Source organism: Gekko japonicus, unplaced genomic scaffold (genome assembly GCF_001447785.1).
Source record: "Gekko japonicus isolate JY-2015 unplaced genomic scaffold, Gekko_japonicus_V1.1 scaffold652, whole genome shotgun sequence".
In the NCBI taxonomy this organism is placed as follows: Eukaryota; Metazoa; Chordata; class Lepidosauria; order Squamata; family Gekkonidae; genus Gekko; species Gekko japonicus.
This window is the reverse complement of record NW_015173143.1, coordinates 160,243-182,872: the sequence shown is the minus strand read 5'-3', so window position 1 is coordinate 182,872 and position 22,630 is coordinate 160,243. Positions and strand designations below refer to the sequence as shown.

The 22,630-nt window shown below is 42.5% G+C and overlaps 1 protein-coding gene across 1 annotated transcript in view; it reads left to right on the top strand.

The window, feature by feature from the left end:
- DAPK1 (death-associated protein kinase 1) overlaps positions 1–22,630 on the top strand; it is a 129,454-nt gene that overhangs the window by 55,503 nt on the left and 51,321 nt on the right. The window contains exons 2-6 of the mRNA XM_015422298.1: positions 1,829–2,050; positions 10,018–10,156; positions 10,704–10,833; positions 15,814–15,862; positions 15,963–15,989. Coding sequence (XP_015277784.1) covers positions 1,829–2,050; positions 10,018–10,156; positions 10,704–10,833; positions 15,814–15,862; positions 15,963–15,989 — 567 coding nt within the window. The remainder of the gene's footprint in view (positions 1–1,828; positions 2,051–10,017; positions 10,157–10,703; positions 10,834–15,813; positions 15,863–15,962; positions 15,990–22,630) is intronic.

The following is a 22,630-nucleotide window of genomic DNA, read 5'->3' as shown; positions in this document are numbered from 1 at the left end:
TCAACTTTTTTGCCTCCCCCCCCCCCCCCCCGTTTTTTCACTTAAAAGTTCATGCGCATGGGAGGGGCTCCTCTCCCCGCTCATTTCACTTCTCGGTCCGTGGGGTGGGGAGCTTTCTTTTTAAATTGTCAAAGATGCTTTATTCTGACTCACGTTCATATTGGTCTTCCGACCTCGCTTAGTCTCTAATTCGACCACTCGATCCCCACGCTTGTCCCGGTCAGCGTCACTAGGTTCCATACGGACACTTGCAGGAGGGACCATCGGGGCGAAGAGGCGCCTCAATTCCCCAGCATCGTGCTGGTGAAGAGGCGACCTCTCAAAAGCCCCATGGCTAGAAGCCCTTCGCCGGGCCTCTTGGGGGGCAACGAGCCTGAGTACCCCCTCCTTCCCGCTCGTGCGCAGCTCGCATCCCCGGGAGGTCCGGGAGATGCGACTGCTCAGCGTGCCGCCATCCACCGGACGTTCAATTTATTCTCATTTTCAAACCAAAATGGAAGGGATACTATTTTGTAAAACAGTTCATAGAATCCTTAGGTACATTACCTCACATGAGAGCATTCTACAGATCTCAGGCAGTGACTGATAAAGCATGCTCTAAGTGGATGTCTACCTTGCATCACCAAATATGGCATCCTTTACAAGGCCTCAGCAGCAGATCTTCAAGCATAAAAGAGCATTTATGCAGAAGAAAATGGTTCCTATATTAGGCCCAGTCCTACTTTTTGCAACCTCAAGTAACCAAGGCTTTTGTTAGTATACCCCATGGGTGGCCAAACTGTGGCTCGGGAGCCACATGCGGCTCTTTCACACATATTATGTGGCTCCTGGCAGGGCAACTGGGGAAGCGAAGGTGGGGCATGCCTCCCCAATCAGTCTTTCCTTCCCTAGCCAGTGTTCTCCTCCCTGGGTAGGCTTGAGGTGGGGGGAAGCAGAGAAAGAAAGCAACTTTAACTTTAAATGCATTCTCAACATCCCCCCCCCCCGCAGCCCAGCTTGGAGGAGGCATTTGTCTCTTTAAATCCCTTCTCCAAGCCAAGCCAGCCGGCTTGGGGTTGGCGGGGGCTTGGAGGATGCATTTAAATTTAAAGTTGTTTTCTTTCTATCTCTCCCTCCCCCATCTATTTGCTTTCTTTCCAGTTTCTTTCTTTTGACCTTTCTTTCTGTCTTTCTTCCCTCCCTCCCTATCTAAAGTTAAATGTGTTCTCCAAGCCCTGCCACACCAGCAGACTGTCTTGGCTCAGAGAAGGCATTAGTCTCTTTAATTTAAAATGCAAATGTATATATTTTTCAATAAAAACATGTGTGTTCATGTCTTGTGACTCTCGAATATTTGACATTTATTCAATGTGGCTCTTACATTAAGCAAGTTCAAGGTTAGCTGTTCATATATGCTTCCTCAGATTCATGTAAAAAACAAGCCATTATTTATCTTTTCATCTGAATCATACCTATGATGTTAAGAACTATGCATATTTCATTGGAGCTTTGTTTCCTAATAATAAAGATTGTTTCCTTTTCCATTAATTTCGTCGGAGTAGCAACGGATGGTTTTGAAAAGCTAACTGTAAAACATAATGTCAGTTTGGAGAGATCCTTGAAAAAGGCAAACCAGAACCCAGTTCTCCAGTATGTTGCATATCTGAATGTTTTCTGGTTGCCTCAGGAACTGAATGATAATTCTTCCCCGTGGCAGGGAAGAAAATTACTTTTTAAAAAGTGTGAATGTGTTATGTATAACATTTCTAGTGTTCCAGCTACTTGTAGTAATAGAAAGCAAGAACTGAGTTTTCCAGAAACGTTCTTTCTACTGACTTGTGTCTTTTAGTGGGCAGTTTGCAGTTGTAAGAAAGTGTCGCGAGAAGAGCACTGGAACACAATATGCTGCAAAATTCATCAAGAAACGGAGAACAAAATCCAGCCGTCGGGGAGTGAGTAGAGAAGACATTGAACGAGAAGTAAATATATTAAAAGAAATCCAGCACCCCAATGTGATCACACTACATGATGTGTATGAAAGTAAAATGGACGTCATTCTTATCCTGGAACTGTAAGTAATTTTGAAATAATTTGAGGAGTGATGCTGCTGAAAATCACACGGGTTGTCAACCTTTAGAAAGGCAACTTTCTTTTAGTGTTGGACAAAGTTGTATCATATGGCCAGTAGATCTGAAGCTGCTTTATACATAGTCAGTCTATTGGCCCATTTAGCTCAGAACTGTTTACTCTGATGGGCTGTAGTTCTCCAGAGACTTGGGCATAAATCTGAGAATCTTCTGCATATAGAAGTGTACACTCTTCATCTTCATGGCTTCTGTGCAGTCCTATATGGAACTACCCATGTGCAGGCCAGGTGCAAAAGTGAAACTTCTTTACCTTTCTAGTGTTTTCAACAGTGCTAGGAGCACTCATGAAGCTGTCTTATACTGAATCAGTCTCTTGGTCCATCAAAGTCAGTATTGTTTACTCAGACTGTCAATGGGTCTCAGGTCTTCTATATCTCCTCCTGCCTGGTCCTTTTAAATGGAGATGCTGGGGATTGAACCTGGGACCTTCTGCATGCCAAGCAGATGCTCTGCCAGTGAACCATTCCCCCTCCCCTTGGCTTGCATTAGTTCTTTCTGCCTAAACTGATGTGACCAAGGAATAGGAGGACTTTTCCCCTCAGTCCTTCTGTCGCCTCTTTGGAGGCGGGACACGTTACAGCTTTCTTTGCGTGTTTCCTAAAGTGATTTATTTCTGAGGAGAATAATTCTTCGAAGGATATTTTTCTTCAAGTTCTGTCAGTCATGTTCTCATTTGGTGAGCTGATTTGATGGCACTCTTCAAAAAATATACCAAATATGATAAAAAATGACTGAATCCAATGAGCATTTGTTATGCCTGTTATGCTTGGGTGAGTCTCACGGTGTAAATGCTTGCATGGCCTGCAAGCAGTTCACTCCCAAAGCCTAGCATGAAAGGACCTCCCATTTGAAAGTGGCCCTCAACTCCATGGCTTTGGCAAAGGAGCACATGGTCCATTGGGCACATGGTCCATTGGGTCTGGACCTAGAGGTCACTGCCCCTCCTCTGTGCACTTCACTACCTCATTTGTGGGTGGCAAATAGCCCATTATAGTCAGATGATGATGTCAAGGAATCAGGCCAACTCCAAGAGACCATGTAGAGTTGTCCAAGAAGACATCAGCTGTGGACGTACCTCCCGCTGCTCCCATGTTCTGGCAGTCTTCTTAGTATCCTTGTCCTCCCACCCCAATGTATATCCCTCAGTGGGGCACTCTAGACCAGCAGTAGATGTGGTTCCATCCCATGGTTCCAAGGCCAGCAGCCCTCAACTCCAAGCACATCCAAGACCAAATACTTCAGTGTTGTTGCATCTGGTGCTCCTTCCATCTGCAAGTGACTCCAGCTCTAAAGATGGTTTTCCATCCCGCTCCAATGCCACCTCAGATCAATTTCCAGATGAGAAGGATCTCCAGCTCTACATGGAGCACTTGGTCAGATTGGCCAAGACTTTGGAGTTGGATATAGTCTGTTCAGATCCAAGACCTTTGGATATAATACTCTAGGTGGCATACTCCAACTCGGCAGGTTCAGTTGCCTTCCCAGTGCTTCAAGGCTTGTTAGAAACTGCCATTTCCATCAGGACTAGGCCTGCTTTGGTGCATCTCTCCACACTAAAGTTGGAAAATGTATACAGGGTTCAACAGGAGAACTGTGAATTCATATTCACACACCCTCCTGCCAATTCCCTAGTGGCACAAGTCATGCCTTCCAAGCAGAGGGAACATACTCATTCCTCCTCATTGGACAGGGAAGGAAGGAAACTGGATGGCCTAAGTAGAAAGGGCTACTCATCAGGGGCTTTGGCTTTTTGTGTATCCAACACCCTCCCTACCTTCTATGTATATGTAATGGTTGGTGACTTCTGTTTCAATATCTCCGATATTGTGTGCATGCACACAAAAGCTTCTACCTAGAATAAAACTTTGAAGAAGAAGAGATTGGATTTCTACCTCACCCTTCACTTGGAGGTTGAAAGCGGCTTACAATCTCCTTTCCCTTCCCCTCCCCACAACAGACACCTTGTGAGATAGGTGGGACTGAGAGAACAGCTCTGAAAGGATTTGTGACTGACCCAAGGTCACACCAGCAGCTGCATGTGGAGGAGTGGGGAATCAAACCTAGTTCTCCCAGATTAGAGTCTGCACTCTTAACCACTACACCAAACTGGCTTAAAGGTGCCATTGAACTCAAACTTTGTTCAAGATATTAAATTGTGTGGGTGTGTTTCTTTCCCTTAAACACACAGCCCGTGAGGTTAAATGAAACAAGAAATTAACTTTTATTTATGGTATTAGCATAACATTGAAGAAAGCAAGGTAGAAGTTATGAAGTTTCTATTTCATTGAACTTCTGAAATGTGATCCTTTTCCCACAACTGGAATCCTGTGGTTACAAATTGTCTATTTTCAGCCCACTGTAAGCAGCTCTTCTCCATAGTTTCGTTCAGTCAGACATCTTCCTTTTCCCTTTCAACTCCAGCTCCCAGCTGCTGTTCAACTGTTGATTTTCAACGGTCTCTCCTAACATTCTGTCAGCTCTCATTGGTTGCTCTTAGAGAGAGGCAGAATGTACCCTGTCTGCCACAGTCATCTCTTTTCTAAACTGAAAAGTCCCAGACTCTGCAGCTTTTCCTCATAGGAAAGGTGCCTCAACCCCCGAATCATCTCGGTTTCCCTTTTCCGTACTTTTACCACCTCTGCAATGTCCTTTTTGAGATACAGTGACCAGAATTGCACACAGTATTCCAAGTGAAGCTGTACCATAGATCTATACAGGGGTATTATAATATCATCTTGTTTTATTTTCAATCCCTTTCCTAATAATTCCCAACCCAGAGTTTGCCGTTTTCACTGCTGCAGCACACTGGGTTGACATTTCTATTGTTGTCTACTACCACCCCAAAATCTGTTTCCCTATATGACCCTCTACTAGAACCCGAAGATCTATTTAGCATATACTTGAAGTTGGATTTTTTATTCCAGTGTGCATCAGTTTACACTGAATTAATTCAGTTTACACTGAATTAAATTGAACTTTATTTGCCACATTGTTGTCCCCTCACCCAATTTGTGGAGATCCTACTGGAAGTCTTCGTAGTCATTCTTGGTTTTCACCATCCTGAATAAGTTTATGTCATCTGTAAATATGGCCACTACACTGCTCAATGGTTTTCAGATCATTTATGAACAAATTAAATGGTACCAGCCCCAGTACTGATCCTTGTGGGACCCTACTTCTTACTTCCCTTCATTGTGAGAACTGTCCATTTATTTCTACCATTTGCTTCCTGTCATTTAACCAATTTTTAATCCATAGTTATTTTATTTATTTATTAGATTTCTATTCTGCCCTTTCCCAAAGGCTCAGGGCAGATTACAGCAATAAAACAACAATTGGATATAAAAATATATAAGATAATAAAATCAGACACTGGTCATTCATAAATAATCAATAAAAAGTAAAGAAGTGGATAAGTTCCAGGAGGGCCAACAGAACAAGATCAGGAGAAGGCCTCCCTGAACATTGACTGACTTGCATGTCCTGCGGAAGCTCTGAAGGTCCCACAGGGAACCCATCCTCATTTCATGACTGCTAAGTTTACTCAGGAGTCTTTGGTGAGGTACCTTGTCAAAGCCTTTTGAAAGTGCAACAGGATGCAAAGAAAATTAACTGATAAGGAGAAAAGGGATGGACTTAGTACTGTCTGTCACAGAAGTCCTTAAGAATATGGTATTATATGTCACTATGTGGAAAGTTACTATTTATTGTAGTTTTCTCTCTTCCAGTGTGTTCAGGGCATCATACGTGGTTCAGCCTGCATCCATTTTATCCTTAAATCAGGCTGTGAGGTTAGGCTGAAAGAGATCACCTAGTAACTTCATGTTTAGGGATGGGCACAAACTAGGAAAGTGTGGTTCAGTTTGTGGTTTGTGGTATGCCTGGTTCACAAACCATGAACCATCACATTAGGGGCCAAACAAACCAGTTTGGTTTGTGAGGTTTGTGACCTGATAGAATGGCCCCTTGCTGTGCTAGAGACACCAGACTCGCAGGGGATCTCCAGCTAACTCTCCTGTCTGCCCTTCAAGTTTGGTGAGGATTGAATTTATGGGGTCCAAGTTATGATCCCCGTGTGTCATTTCCCCAGAAAGCATTTTCCTGGGGGCACCTTCTTTGGGGGGCTGTAACTCAGACCCTGTACATTCAGTTCTCATCAAACTTGGAGGGCAGGTGGAAGAGAGTCAGCCAGAGATCCCCTGTGAGTTTGGTGTCTCTAGCTTGCACAGGATCTGTTCTATACACTCCTGAACCTGTGCCTGTCAAAATGACCCCCTTTATAGTGTATAGGAGTGTATACAGCGGATCCTGTGTATAGAGCAAATCCTGTATAGTGTATAGGAGTGTATAGAACGGATCCTGTGCAAGCTAGAGACATCAAAGTGGCAGGGGACCTACCCTGAATGTACATGCCCTCCAAGTTCCGCCCCCCTGTTGCTTTGAGATTTGTAAACATTTAGATTGAGCGAAGACAGTCTGTCTAGAAATGTATCAATTCACGAACCAGCACAGACCTCCACAAACAGCTTGAAAGTTCGTGCCAGTTGACCTGCCACAAACTTAACTTTGTGAACCACGAACTGGCCAAAATGCATCACAAACTTTAGTTGGTGAGCTGGTTCGTGCCCATCCGTATTCATGGCAGGGGGGATTTTTTAACCCAGTCCTCCCAATTTCTAGTACATCACTAATCTCTACACCACACTGATTCTCTGTTCCTGTCAATCAGTTCAACATGTCCCAGTGGTAATGGCCTCTGTTATCTCTTAATATGTTCTATGTGCTATTGTATATTTGAGAAGAAAATCATGAAACCTTTCAGGTATGAATGTATGAGAATGTTTGACAGAACTTGATTTTCTGATGGTGAATAAGAAAGCTCTGAATTAGTACATGGTCTGAATTTAATGTAATTATATGCTATGTCGTTTGAAGTGTTTAGAGTCTGTGGGTGGTAATCATTCTGGTGTTCTGCTAATCAGAGTTCAAGAACATACAATTCTTTAAGGAGCTATACAGAATTTGTTCAATAATCTTATTAGGGAATCAGAAGAGAAAATTAATCAGGAATGCACATCGACCATCATAAAGATGTTATGACTAATATCTGATAGTATCTGAAAAAATGTCATACTAGGAAAAGTTATTTGTCTCTCTGCTAATACAGTATTGGGTATATTTGCCTAAGCCTTTATTTGAAGTCTGAGATTAATTTGTTATTGTTGTGCCACATTCCTTTCACAAGTGTTTATAACAATCATCACGATGGTGAACTTTAAAAAGTCAGCTCTCAGTGTTCTTTTTGTTTTATGTTAGTGAAACAGGCAGTGTTTTTATACAATTTACCTTTACATTTTATTTTGTTTAACTTTCAGTTTAAGTGAATAAACTGCTTCAGTTTAACAAGTCACATCCTGCAGCATAATGAACCACAAAACAATCAATGTCTTGTAATACTAACTTCTTCACGATCTTCTTAGCTATTTGATGAAATCACCACCTGTTCACAGTTGGGGTTCTTTGCATTTTATAATGGGAAAACAATGTTATATGTTCTCTCCTTCTATTATGACACTCCCTTTCTGTTTTGGATTTCTTTAATACAAATCAGTTTTCTTATCCCTGGTCCCTTCTGTTTTACTGACCTTCTCCTTTATTTACTTTCCATCCTTCAGTTATGGCCAATTATTGTGGTAGTTATTACTACCTGCTCTATTTGTGTGTGTGTGTGTGTGGGTGGGTGGGTAGGTGTAGTACGTTTTGGACTAGTATCTAGTACCAAGTTCAAATCCTCACTTGTACCGTGGAAGCTCGCTAGGTGACCTTGGGCCAGTCACTCTCTCGCACCCTAACCTATCTCACAGGGTCATTGTGAGGATAGAAATGGAGGAAAGGAGAATGATATAAGCTGCTTCGGTTCTCCAGTGAGAAAAAGGGCAGGATATACATGAATAAAATAAATATAGTGGGGAGTTTTCACAAGTATTTATGACTAGTATCAATCTTATATTCTTATAGCGAAGTTTGGATACTTAAATTCAGAGACTGAAGCTGTGAACAGGCAAGACAGATCTGTCTGCAAACCTGAAAAGGGGCCCAGGTTTGCAGAAAAAAATGAAATCTTAAAAAAAAATTGGGGGGGGGGTTAAAAAAGACAAAAATGATAAAAGGAGCACCTGCAACTTTAAGCAACAGATTCCCTCGGTGGCTGTTGCTAGGCAGCCACACTTCCAGGCTGGGTTTATGTGAGGAAAAAGGCAGCGGGGAAGAGGCAGGGTCCTTTCCGGGCCTATTTTGGCCTTTGACTCGAGGGAGGGTGATGCATAGGCATTCCTCCCCTCCCTGATCAGTCTTCCCTTCCCCAACCAGTTCCCCTTCCTGGGTAGGCTTGAGGCAAGGGGGAGCAGAGAAAGAAAGCAACTTTAACTTTAAATGCGTTCTCAAAGCCTCCCCCCCAGGCCCCCCCCCCCCCCGGATACAAATATCATTGGACAAATAAATATCATTATCAATATCTATTTTTACCCCTTTTGTGTTTATTGTTTGCAGTCTCATTTAATGTTAATAAAAAGCAAATTTGGATATTTTTCAATAAAAACATGTAATATTTGTTCATGTCATGCGACTTTCAAACATCTGATGTTTATTCTATGTGGCTCTTATGTTAAGCGAGTTTGGCCACTCCTGTATTGTTGTTTTAGGGGGTTTTGTGTTTTCTGATTTTATGGTTTGATATTTATTTTGTGATCATATAATATTTTTATATGAGACATCTTAAAGTTATTTGATGAATGTACATGGCAAATTCTTAAGCGTTTACGGGCAGAATCTCAACCTGTAATATCAGATTTTTCTTAATATGGTATTTCAAGCAGATACTAAATATTTAAACCATACTGACATTTGGTAGAATGTTGTAAAACACTTAATAAGTATGGAAAGAGGTGTGAACACATTAAATAGATAACAATGTAGTTGTGGGATAGTAACACATAACCTTTTTATGTTGTACTTACAAAGTCAGTACACCTATAACATTGCTATTTCAGTGCTGCCAAAATGGCTGTGCTAATATCGAAGCTTTTTGTGGTCTGAACATCATTTTTAGGGAAATATTTCTAAATTCAGTTTTACGTTCGATTACGTGAATTGTTTTAAGCGGAAAAAAATTGTTCACATTCATAGGCGCCAGCATCATTTTTAGTGGCCATCATAAAATTATCAGGTTCTGGAATGTTTATAGCAGGGGTGTTAAACATATGGACCAGGGGCCAGAACTGGCCTATCTAGGGCTCTTATCTGGCCCACAAGCAACTGGTATGAGAGAGGGAAGGCAGGAGACTGATGGGGGGGAGCGGGCACATGGGCACACACATGTGGTCGAAGCTGTCAGGAAATTAAAATAAATGGCTTGGGGGTAGATATATAGTATCCCTTGGAAAAACCCTAGACTTGCATATGATTAAATACATTTATTGGGGTTTTGTGGGTTCCCCAGTAAATCAATTGCTTTCACTCCTAGGAATCAATTGCTTTTGTTTGTATTTTGAGTAAAAAATAATATCATTAATTGAGTTTGCCTGTGTCACTTATAAAGTTTATATCTCCTATTCCTGGCATATCATTTTAATGCAGATATGGTAGCCTGACAAAGTAACTGTTATGTCAGATCTGGCCTTCATAACAAACGAGTTAGACACCTCTGGTTTACAGGATTGAAGTACTTCTTGTTCAGACTAAAATGCTATGTACCTTAACTTAAAATGTGAAATGTGGTTTCAATACTCTGTAAAGAATGTTTTTAGAATGTTTAATATGATTGTGCAAAGTCCTTGAGACAAAAAAAATCAGTTAAAGTTTGTGTCATTAACTACTGCTCATATTCTCACAGTGTTGCAGGAGGGGAGCTTTTTGATTTTTTAGCTGAAAAGGAATCTTTGACTGAAGAGGAGGCCACGGAATTTCTCAAGCAAATCCTTAATGGTGTTAATTATCTGCACAGTCTGCAAATCGCACACTTTGATCTCAAGGTAAGTTAGATTTGGATCCTTTAAATGTTAGATATCAAAAACAAGCACTAGTCTTTAAGTAAAGCAGTGATTCTTGGACATTTCCAAGTGGGACCCACTTCTCAACTCTACAGGAGCCACTTGCAAAGTAATTCTACATTACCATTCCAAATAGCATAGAGCAAGTTTATGTTTCATTCGTCTTGTTTGGTAACCATTTGCAGCAAAGGCATAAACATTATTCATCACATGCATCAATCTTGGGCCCCTGGTTCAGTCAGGATTCAGGGTGCAACACTGGGGGTTTTCTGCCACTACGTGTTGAGCTAATATTGAACTTACATTTCTGTATTGTCTTAATATTGGGTTTCCTAATACATTTTTGTATTGTACTTAAAAATATTTTTGTGTGAGAGTCCATGGAGTTCTATCTGATTTTGGAACAGAGACTCAGATATGTGAGGGGGGGGCTTGGACACAAAGTTTCCTTGAGTACTCATTTGGGGGGGAAATCCTACATTGTGGTAGTACTCTACGACTTTCATGCAGTTATTATTTTTCTTCAAAGCCTGAGAACATAATGCTACTGGATAGAAATGTACCAAAACCTCGTATCAAGATCATTGACTTTGGCTTGGCACACAAAATAGACTTTAGTAATGAGTTTAAGAACATTTTTGGAACACCGGAATTTGTTGGTAAGTACTCTTGCTCTTATTCTTTTCTGTTATGCCACATTTGCAGGGCGGCATTAAAACTGGTTGGATATAACCAGTGCAGAAATGACTTCTGCTCTATTAATTAATAATTTTCATATGGCCTTGTGCGTAGTATAGCCAGGAGCAATGCTCCCTTTAAGCTATAGAGTCTTGTGAGCAAAAACTCTACTTTGTGAGCTACTGGCATTAAAGTTGTGAGTGAGCGATTTGGCTACAGCATAAATTAGTTTGCTCTGGAGCCATCCTTCCTGAGCAAAGACAAAAATGTGTGAGCTAAATATCTGTGAGCTAGCTCACACTAACTCAGCTTGGAGGGAACACTGGCCATTTGATCCTAAGGCCCCAGTCACACGAAAGGTTTTGGGCTGGGAGAGGGACGGATTGGGGGCGCAGCAAACGGGCACGATCTCACCGCAACATCTGGGAAGCGGCGCGCACCCGTCCCCGATCTGGCCCTTCCGGCCGAAAATCCACTGTTAAAAAAAAACACCTCCCGAGCAGGACCTACCAGAGACGCCGCAACAAGCGCGGCCGTCGGATCGCCCAAGCGTCCGTCTTCCGGAGCAATTGAGGCTCCCAGCCGAACTGCGCATGCGCACGCATGCGCAGCCGGCGGCCTCCCGCTCCTCTCCGTGGCTTTCTCCCCGGCATCTGATCGTGCCGGGGAGCAACTGCGCGGCGGCTCACGGGATCCGTGTGATCCCGCCACCGCGTGTCTATTTTGGTGCAGCTTCCAAAATCCGCACTTAGGCCGCGCATTTTCCCCCCTGTGTGGCAGGGGCCTAAGATGATCTGACAGCCAGACGTTCTAGCTCTTTTAGTGTTGTGCACTACTAGATGGTGAGCTAGACTTTTTTTTAAGGTAAGAGAAGTTTCAGAGGTGGTTTGCCATTGCCTGCCCCTGCATCGCGACCCTGCTATTCCTTGAAGGTCACCCTTCCAAATACTAGCCAAGGCTGACCCTGCTTGACTTCTGAGATCTGACAAGTTCGGGCTAGCCTGGGCTATCCAGGTCAGGGCGACTTCTGGTCTAAGTTTGTATTAGTCTAAAAAAAAATTAAATAAAGGGATGGACATGTGTTGAACTATAGGAATACCATACTTTTCTCTCCAAAGTGAAAGGTGTGGTAACTGCAGAGATGATGATAGGCTAAAGTCTGGAATCTGCATAGTCTTTTGACCCCTGGAGGATATAGCAGGACCTATGGAAAATTCATGGGCCTCAAATCTTACTGAGATGCCTATTAAGTTTTTAAGTGTTCTGACTGCAAATATCCTTACTTTCTTTGCATCTCTGTAGGGATAAAATCTTTATTAAGAAAATTTATACATGAGCCCACATTTGTATATTTGCAGGGTTGAAATACAGAGTGGGAAATGGGGAGTGCACCCCATTTTAGAAATGAAAGATTGAAATTGTACATATAGGGTAGAATTGGGGGAGGGAATGTTTATACCTGGCCCAAGGAAATAATGTTTGAGCCTTGCATACATGTGTAACTTAGCATGCATAATGCTAATCATATATAATAGCTTTTCACATATTAGTAAAGTGGGCATTTTCTGTTTGGATATGTTAAGTATTTAAACAGACCATTGGAGATAGTGGTTGTGGGTATCGGGTGATGTGGGAAGACCTTGAGGTTTACAACAGAAAGTGTTTCTCTTTTGTAAAGCCCCATAGTTGATAAAAAGAGGGGAAACTCATCTGTCCTTGAATGTCTAGGGGCATTCTGCTCAATTTTGTCCTAGGTCATAGAGTGGAAGAGAAAGCCCACTGATTCTTGTTCCCAGTTTTACTATACTTCGAAAGGAAAGAAAGGAAGGATCAGTACAGTGTGAACACAGAGAGTGACAACTGGAGATAGTGACAGATGAAAATGGCAGGTGATCTGAAAACTTAACTTAAGTTTAAAACTTTTTTTTTGAGTTAGTGAAAGAAATAGCCCTGACCTGGATGACCCAGGCTAGCCAGATCTCAGAAGTTAAGCAGGGTTGGCCCTGGTCAGGGGTCATTTTGTAGAAAAAGAGGTGCAGGAGCTCATTAGCATAACTCACTAGCATAACTTATTTGCATATGCCACACACCCTGACGTCATCGGAAGTGTGTCAGAAAGCAACACCCACCACTCAGGCTCCACTGGACTGTTCTGGATTGCTAGCTATTGGGGAGAGGGGGAACGTGCAGATCTGTCCTCACAGAGGAGGGAGAGCTTGTACCTGAATAAAACTTGGTCTTAAAGGTGCCACTGGACTGTTTTGGACCCGGGGGGGGGGCAGGGGGGCTCTGCAGCTTACCTGGCTGCTTCTTGCTCTAACTGAGGGCTGCTGGGAGCAGGGGCTGGGGCTTGTTGCATGTGCCCGCCCCCTGGGCTCTTTACTGCCGGAGCTCCGCTCCTGTGCACTCCTGCAGGAAATGGCCCCTGGCCCTGGTTAGTATTTGGATGGGGGACTACCAAGGACTTAAAGTTCACTGTCAAAGGGCATTAAAGCCAAAGTCATGTTTAAGGGGGCAGGTTGGGCAATACAAAACCAAAGGTCTGAAGTGTGAGTCCTCACACCTCAGCATATCACTGCCACCAGTCCCCTTATACTACCCAGTCAGCCAGAGAGCAAAAGACAAAGCCTCTAGCTCTTCCAGGTCTAAGAATGAGGAAGTCAACCCTGTAAGGCAGAGAACACTTAAAAGGGAAATTCCAGAAAACAATTCCTTTGGTAGTTGTAGCCAATATGGGCTGAAGTATTGGGTTCAGATTGAAGCCCCAAAACCTAAGAACACGCCAAAATATACGTAAAGTGATTTATTGTAAAGAAGAAACAGAGTTCAGTTATAAAATAGTACCCAACACACAACAAACCTTTATTGGCATAACAACAGCATCAGCCTTAAGTACAGAGGCGGTAGGCCCGCAAAACAGTTAATTCACTACCCCTTCTGCCGAAAAAGAACTTCTCCTCCTATACACTCTGTAAAGGAAGTTTGCCACCTCTTCAATGGTATCAGACCTGTTTGAGGCTAGAAGGTTCATTATCTTACTTTCCTCTGATTTGCCCTCCAGGGTTTTCAGTATAGGGCCGAGGTGATAAGCGCACAAATCCTGGTAAAAGTCAGAAGTACATGGTCCGTTCCTTCAATCTCCTTTAGCCCACAGGGACATAACCTATCCGGGAATGGTATTTTTTAAAATCTCCCATATAACACAGCTGAGGGGAGCACATTAAAACAGGCCAGTGTGAATACCCTTCTATTATAGGGATCAATCAGACAGGAAAAATACTCTGACAGCGGCCCATTAAGAGAAATCCCCCAATAAATGGGAAAGCAATGGCCAGCAATGCTCCCTCTAAGCTGTGGAGTCTTGTGAGCAAAAATTCTGCTTTGTGAGCTGCTGGCATTAAAGTTGTGAGTAAGCGATTGGCTACTGTATAAATTAGTTTGCTTTGGAGCCATCCTTCCTGAGCTAAGACAAAAATATGTGAGCCAGAGGCTAAAAAACTGTGAGCTAGCTCACATTAACTCAGCTTAGAAGGAACACTGATGGCCAGTAGGAAGGTTTCTAAGTTCTTGCATTTCTGTATCGATCAATCTCTGTTTAATCATGCCAAAAGCATACTTCTCCAAAAGAAGGATCAAATCATCCATGCTGTGTAGTTTTCCCTTCAACACATGTCAACCAATCTGGTAGGTTTCGCATAGCATATAAGTGATGAGACTGTTAGGCTCACTTCTATAGAGGAGGCGCAGCCAAAATTTAAAAGTTGAGAGCTATGCTTTAGTTACTAAGCGTCTCTGGTTTGTCTCAAGGCATATTGCCGCATAAGGTGCACAAGTTGGGAGCCCTAGAATTTTTCTAAGAAATTTTGATTGAACACTTTCAACCGTTTTATTAAAAACAGAGATCCAAATTGGGGCACCATAGAGTAGTTTAGCACATATTTTGTGATTAAACACCTTGAGAGCAGCAGGAACAAATTGATTTCCTTTTGTATAATAAAAGCGGGAAATTGCAAGTTCACTGCTATTCACTGATTTTACAACCTCCTTAGTGTGGGAGACCCAGTTAGCATTGTAATGGAAGTGTATACCAAGGTATCTGAAACTCTTCACCTGTTCGACAGGATTTCCTCGAACAGTCCATTTACAGGGTTTCCAACTCCGACCGAACACAATAATTTTTGACTTATCAAAATTGAGGGACACCAGGTTCTTATCACAATATACTGAAAAGTGCATTAGCATCCTTTTCATCCCAACCTTTGAAAGTGACAGAAAGACAGCGTCATCGGCATATAACAATAACGGGCAGTGTCTTACTCAGGGTTCGTTTCGTAGAAAAAGAGCTAGGGGAACTCATTAGCATAACTCATTAGCATATGCCACACACCCTGACATCACCGGAAGTGTGTCATAAGGCCACACCCCCTGACATCACTGGAAGTGTGTCATAAGGCCACACCCACTGACATCACCGGAAGTTTGTCATAAGGCCACACATACCACTCAGTTAGTCTTAAAGGTTAGTCTTAAAGGTGCTATTTGTTAGTCTTAAAGGTGCTATTTGAACTCTTGGACTATTTTGCAGCAACAGACTAACACAGGCAGGCAGGGGTGGGGAGAGGCGGGGAGGAAGCAACTTACCCTCCCTCTTCTCCTGCCTCCTCCTGGCTGAATGAGGGCCAGAAGCGGGGCGGCCGGAAGCAGGGGGCGGGGCTTCATCGTGTGCCCCGCCCCCCGCACCTCACCCGGGGGAACGGCGATCCCTCGCGATCCCCCCCGAATTGACCTCTGGTCTTACTCCTTACTTATAAAGTAGTAATACTGGTCTAATAAATACAGAAATAAAGATGCTATAGGAAACTGTTGCTTCTTAGCTGCTAATGCTATAGAGAATAAAATATTGTCAAGTCATACTGCCCTGCTATTCTACCTGTGTACTAATGCTAATCTTTGTGTTTTAGCTCCTGAAATAGTAAACTATGAACCTTTGGGTCTGGAGGCGGATATGTGGTAAGTTCTGAAAATTTATAGCACTTGAATTTATTTGTGATTCTGCTATTCATTTCTGAATGATGACAAGCATTTTTTCTTCCTCTCCTTCTCTTTGCAGGAGCATTGGTGTAATAACTTACATTCTGTAAGTACCAAAGCTATTAATCATAGTGTTTGTTTGCAAATATTTATTGCTGCTTACAAGTATATGCAATATAAACAACCACACAGCAGTCCATCTCTTTCACCCTTTTTCCAAGAAAGGGGAGAAATTAATAATAAAGAAAAAATAGGAGAGAAATAAACAAAAGTGGTTCAGAGGAATAAAACAGAAAAGAGCAAGTAGGCTGACCTAGAACAAGTAAATGTAGACAAGCTTTAGTGCTGATATGTGTAGGTTTCAGGAGCTATAAGTTATTATATTTGCATATTCCAACATTTTATCGATCCTTATATTGATCCTTTATCGATCCACTGCTGAAATATCAGCCTCTTTTCCCTGAATGGAACTGTTCGAATTCATAAAGTACTATATTTATGAAGAGTCTGTGAGGGTGAGATATAACCCAAGAACAAATAATTAATAAAACTATATAGATCAATGCAGCATACTACTTCACATCTAAAATCTATAACCAAGGGCAATGAGAGCCAGTTTGGTGTAGTGGTTAAGTGCGCGGACTCTAATCTGGGAGAACCGGGTTTGATTCCCCACTCCTCCACTTGCACCTGGCTGGATGACCTTGGGCAAGCCGTAGCTCTGATAAGCTCTTGAAAAAAAAGCAGTTTCTGTCAAGAACTCTCTCAGCCCCACCTACCTCACAGGGTGTCTGTTGCGGGGAAGGGAAGGGAAAGGAGTGTGTAAGCCGCTCTGAGACACCTTTGGGTAGTGAAGGGCGGGGTATAAATCCAATCTCCTCCTCCTCCTCTTCTTCTTCTTCTTCAATGAAGTCTACAAGACAAGCTTTTGTCCAGCTTTTGTCTTCCAAGTCAAGTTTGCATTTGTGAAAGCAAGCAAGTGTCCATTGCAACTGGTACAGACATTTCTTTTTTTGACATCCCCGGAGGGATATTTTTTAAATTATTTTTTTATAAGACTACAAAACTACAAATAAAATATAAGGGAAGGGGATTACATCTAAGGATAAAGAATAGATAACCACACTACACTAAAAACCCAAGAGGAGGAGATCATATCCGTGTTAATCTAAGTGTTATTAATAAAAGTGTTAGTACAACAATATACTTGTAGAGTTCTTGTTTGTCTCGGCTTCAATGTTAGTATGTTGTTGTGAGAGAACTTTCTGAGCATCTTCTTGCCTTCAAAAGGCAATTTTCAGAGTCCTTCTGCCTTTACTTCAGTTTTCTGTCTCTAAAATCATATGTTACTTTCGTTGCGCCTGCTACCATTTCTACAGCAGAGTCCTCATCCGTTCCAGAGGTTGTGGAGTCACTTGATTTCGATTCTTCATCTTTGGATTCTTCCTCCAATCCCAACTGGCGTCTCAAAAATTCTTTGGCTTTAAAAATGGAGTCAATCTTTTCTCTTTTGTCATTGATTTTAAAGATGACACCCTCTGGGATCGCCCACCTGTACGAAATTCCATTGGTTTGAAGAAAAGAAATTAAGTCCTTGTAGCTTTTCCTCTTTTGGCGAATTTCAAATAGAATGTCTTTTAAGGTTTTAATGTTTATATTCCCCATTTTCAGTGGAGTTGCTGAAGTCGCTTTTAAAATAGCATCTCTGGTCTGTCTTCTTGAGAATCTGACCACAATTTCTCCAGGCAGGCTATTTTTTTAATATAGTTGGAGTATGCCCTATAAGCAGTCTCCATCTCTTTTACTACTTCATCCACTGTTGAGCCTATTGCTGGAGCAATGATCTCGCTGAGCAGCTTCCTCAGTTCCTCCTTCGCTGATTCAGGAACTTCCTGAAATCTGAGAATCATATTGGCTTTTTCCATTTGTAGCTGTAACAAACGGTTTTCTTGGAAGTTTTGTTTTGCTTCAACTTCCCTCCTCCTTGGATCCTCCTTGGATAAAAAGAAGCTGGCTGATTACCACCCCGTGTCTAATCTACCTTTTCTGAGGAAGGTAATTGAGCAAGAAGTGGCCAAGCAGCTCCAGGTTTTCATTTGGGCTTAAACTTTGGGGCCAAGGCAGCACTGGTCATTTTGGTTGACAATCTCCATTTACATCTGGATAAAGGCATGCCAGTGCTGTTGATCCTTCTGGATCTATCAGTGGCCTTCGATACAGTTGACCATTTGGTTTTGAAGATGAGGGGCACCACCCTTAGTTGCTTCTTCTCATTCCTCCAGGGGTGCTCTTAGAGGGTTGCTATCTGGAAGAAGTCTTCCCGACAAAACCTGAACTGTAGGGTCCCATAGGGTTCAATCTTCTTTCCTATGTTATTTAACATATATATGCACCCTCTTGCTGAGATCGTGAAGAGTTTTGGAGTTGAGTGCCATGAATATGCTGATGACACTCAGCTCTTCCTACTGCTGGATAAGCAGCCAGCAGCAGGCCTCTTGGCACTATCCCAGTGCATGGATGCAGTACTCCAATGCTAATGGCTAAGGGGAAGCTGGCTGAAATTGAATCCTTTCAAGATGGAAATCATGTGGCTGAGAAAGCCTGAGATACTAGCTGGAGGGTCACTCCCAAGACTCAATGGTGTCTAGCTGACAGCTGTAGACTCTGTAAAGAGCCTTGGGGTGTGGTTGGTCCATGGTAGCACGGGTCAGTGTTTTTTTCACCTATGCCAGGCCCTCCAGCTGGCTCCTTATTTGTCTGAGTCGGACCTTACCACATTGATTCATGCAACAGTCACTTCCAGATTGGACTCCCGCAGTTCGCTCTACATAGGGCTACCCTTGAAAACGCTTCAGAGACTGCAGGTGGTCCAGAATGCAGCTGCCAAGTTGCTGACTGGAAATAAACATAGAGCCAAGGCCGATGGTGCAAATCAGGTAAAAATATATATTTTATTACTCAATTAAATTTCCAAAAATTCCCTACGCATTTTGCCAACAGGTTTCATCAGGGGACTCTGTAATATATAATAACACTGAGTTTACATAAGTATACTTAAAATTATATAAATAAGATATTGTAGGATCAAATCTAGGATTCTTTTGGGGCTAATCATTGCTGTTACAAAGGATTATAGCTGGTTGATCTGAGGCTGCGAGTTGGTCTGAGGCTCATAGCTGGTTCGTAGCTGGCGAAGACCACTAGGCATGACGATGACCGGGCAGGGGATTCCAGTGCTCCTGGGGAGGGGGAAGTACAGCGGTGGGATCAGGCATGGAGATAAGGGAAGGGGGCGGAGAAGTAGAGTAGCTCGGCTGCCTTCCAGCCTGCATCTCATCCCAAAGGTTGTAGGTAGCGGGGCTAGGATGAGTGACCCCCCCTCTGACATTGGCGTTGTACAATGCCAGGTCTATAAATAATAAGACCATGCTTGAGCAGAATATAGACCTAGTGTGCATGACCGAGACCTGGGTGTGAGATGTTAAGACAGTAGCTCTCTCCCAGTTGGCTCCTCCTGAGTTCTCGGTCCTTCACCAATCGCAGACTAGGGGGTGGTGGAGAGGAGTAGCTGTATTCATTCTGGAGGCTTACTCCCGCCACCAAAGATCACAGGCATTGAATGTGCCGGCCTAGTGTGGGAAGCCAGGGAGAGTTTGGTGATTTGGCTGGTGTACCGACTGCCCAACACACTGGCCAATAGTCAACCATCCCTGGTGGAGGCCGTATTGGGCTGGGCATTAGAACATCCTAGAATGATAGTCCTGGGCAATTTCAATGTTCATACTGACGATGCAGCCTCTACTCAGGCAACAGATCTGGTGTTGTCCATGGTGGAGCTAGGACATTCCCAATATATAACGTCTCCCACTTACTGGGCCGGGCACATGCTCGATCTGATCTTCTCAGCGGGGGTTACGATGGACCAGATTACTGCTTTGGCAGTGCCATGGTCAGACCACCTTGCCTTGAAGGCCCGTCTGAATGTTTCACCCCAACCCTGTTTGGGCGGCGAGGATATTTTAGCTCGTCCGTGGAGTCAAATGTACCCTATTTGGCTTCAGATGGCTCTCTGGGATCCGATGCCCCCTGGCGGCTCATTGGATGAGCTTGTAGAGGATTGGCATAGCCAACTCTTGACAGCCATTGACGAGATTGCCCCCCACGCCCTCTACACCCTCGCTCTAGGCTCGCTCTGTGGTTTAACCAAGAACTGGAGCTAATGAAGCAGAGGCTAAGACGGCCAGAAAGACAGTGGCAGCATGCCCACAACGAAGCTACAAGAACATCTTACAGGACGTTTATGAGATCCTATGAGGTGGCAGTCAAAGCTGTGAAGAAAGAGTACTATGTGGCCATGCTTGCTTCTGCAAGCTCATCCCCAGCCCAATTGTTTAGAACGATTCAGTCCATTACTGCCTTGCCACAAGGCAGACCAAATGCTAGGGAATTGCTTATCAACTGTGAGGCCTTTGCGAGCTATTTTGCAGATGAAGTCTTGTCACTCTGCTGCGACCTCCCCGCTACAGTTGAGACAGTGAGTGAACTCAAGGCTCCGTGCATGTCTTCTAGTCAAGTTATGGATTATTTCAGTCTGCCCAGCCTAGAAGCTCAGGCACAGGACTTCCATCTTTGTCGGATTCAATTTCAGTTGGCTCAGTCTAAGCCATCCAGTCACGGCCCAGTTCAGATCTTCCTGTATAGAGTCAGACTGGCTGCCCAACAGCAGATAAGAGCTGGATGTCATCAGCATACTGATGACATCCCAGCCCATGCCTCCAGCAATCTGGTCAAGAGGGTGCATATAGATATTAAAACGCACTGGGGAAAGCACCACCCCTTGGGGCACTCCACACTCCAGTCACCCTGAGCCAGCCTTGGCTGGGAGGCAGGGTATAAATGAGAGATAAATAAATTGTATTAAAAGTTAAAATCCAGGTCCTAAAATATCAGTCACATACAAAACCACTAGAGCTTATTCTGTCCTTGAGATTGCATAAGGAAGAGAAACTCTGTGTAAAGATCAAAGATAAGATAAGGCTGTCAAGCACGCAACAGGTTTTGGCTCAAAATTAAAGAAATCTTTATACTGTGCCTAAATGAATGTTACCAACCTGTTTGTCTTGCAGTAGTTCTTCAAAAAGAGTAAAAAATCAGTAGGTAATTGTCACTGAAAGAACTTTACTATATTCTGGCATCCAGTTGACATAATCTCTCCCATTTTTAAAGAAGCTGATGCAATTCTAAAGACACATTTAACCATTTAGGTGTCAGTTTCTGGAGTCTGTCTGCTTTTTTCAGTAACAACCTTTCATTTTTACAGGTTAATTTCTGCATAGCCCAAAAAATAAAATCAGAAGGACTGTAATTATTTTCAATAAAGTGTTTAGCCAGTGGGGCACTTGTTCTTTTCAGTTTTATATTACTCTTGTGTTCTGCTTTTTGTGTTCTTAAGTTTCTGGTTGTTTTTCCAACATAAACTTTTTACAAGGGCATTGGATGATATATATAACCTGTGTAGAGTTACATGTTGTAAAACCCTTTACTATGTATTTTTTTCTTACCTAAAGGGTTGATAAAGTATTTCATATTGCATGTTAACTTGCAACAATTATAATTTCCACTGGCAAAATGGCCCTGAGGAGAATTAGTACCAGATAGATCTGTTTGTTGATTAACACATTTATAGGTGTTACTATGATGTTTCCTCAGACTCTTGGTTCTGCAAAAACAAAGCAAAAATAGAACCACAAGAACTGTACACAGTGCGCTCAATATTTCTTTAACAAAAACCGTAAAGTTATAAATATGAAATGTACAAAAGTGATAATAATACATTCAAATGTGTATGTTCAGATACATAAAGATAGAAGATGACAACGACGGGACTGTGGTCTCCGGAATGCGATGCCATTTCGACAAACATCTTCTTCTAACCAAGACTATAAGCTTATAAAAAATATAATATATATGTCAACATCAATACTTGCATCTTGGTAATTGTACATCAAAATAACATAGAATTGGTGCAAAGCCTTACTTGATGATGTATGAAAAATTGCACTTCAATGGAAAAGCTGCCCAATTCACATGGAGTTCAATAGTTTCTAAGAAATATAGCAAAGCAATGAAACCAGATTGGATAACTAAGTATAATTGTATAGAACCAAAGCCTATGTGAGAAAGAAAATGTTCAAACCTACTTACCACCTATTTCATTGCATAAGTAATGGAGAACATCTCTCAAACAGAATAAAGCTTATGTGTTAACCAGGTGTTGGTGGTTCCTAACTTATATTGAGTTCACACAATCATGGATAGCTCCAGAATCAACTTACATAAAAACTGAACAATGGCTGGGTGTCCTAACACTGAAACACTAAGGAACAGGATTTATAGAAAACAACTCAGATCTAAAGATGCATTCAGACCATGTGGATGTATGGTGTTTAGTCTGTATATCCAGAATGCTTCTCTCTTCAAAAGGACCTTACTTATATCCTTTCTGGCATATTTATTAAATGACTTCTAGAACTACAAATTTAAAGTCATCATATCCTTTAGAAACAAAATGGTCTATGAGGGGAGCTTCCAGATGTGCATTTTTAATTTTGGATTTATGCTCTAATATGCGAGTTTTAATCGCTCTCATTGATTCTCCAATATACCTCAACCCACACGGACAGACCACCATGTAAATTGTGCACTTAGTCGCACATGAGGAATAGTTCTTAAGTACCAACTTAAAAT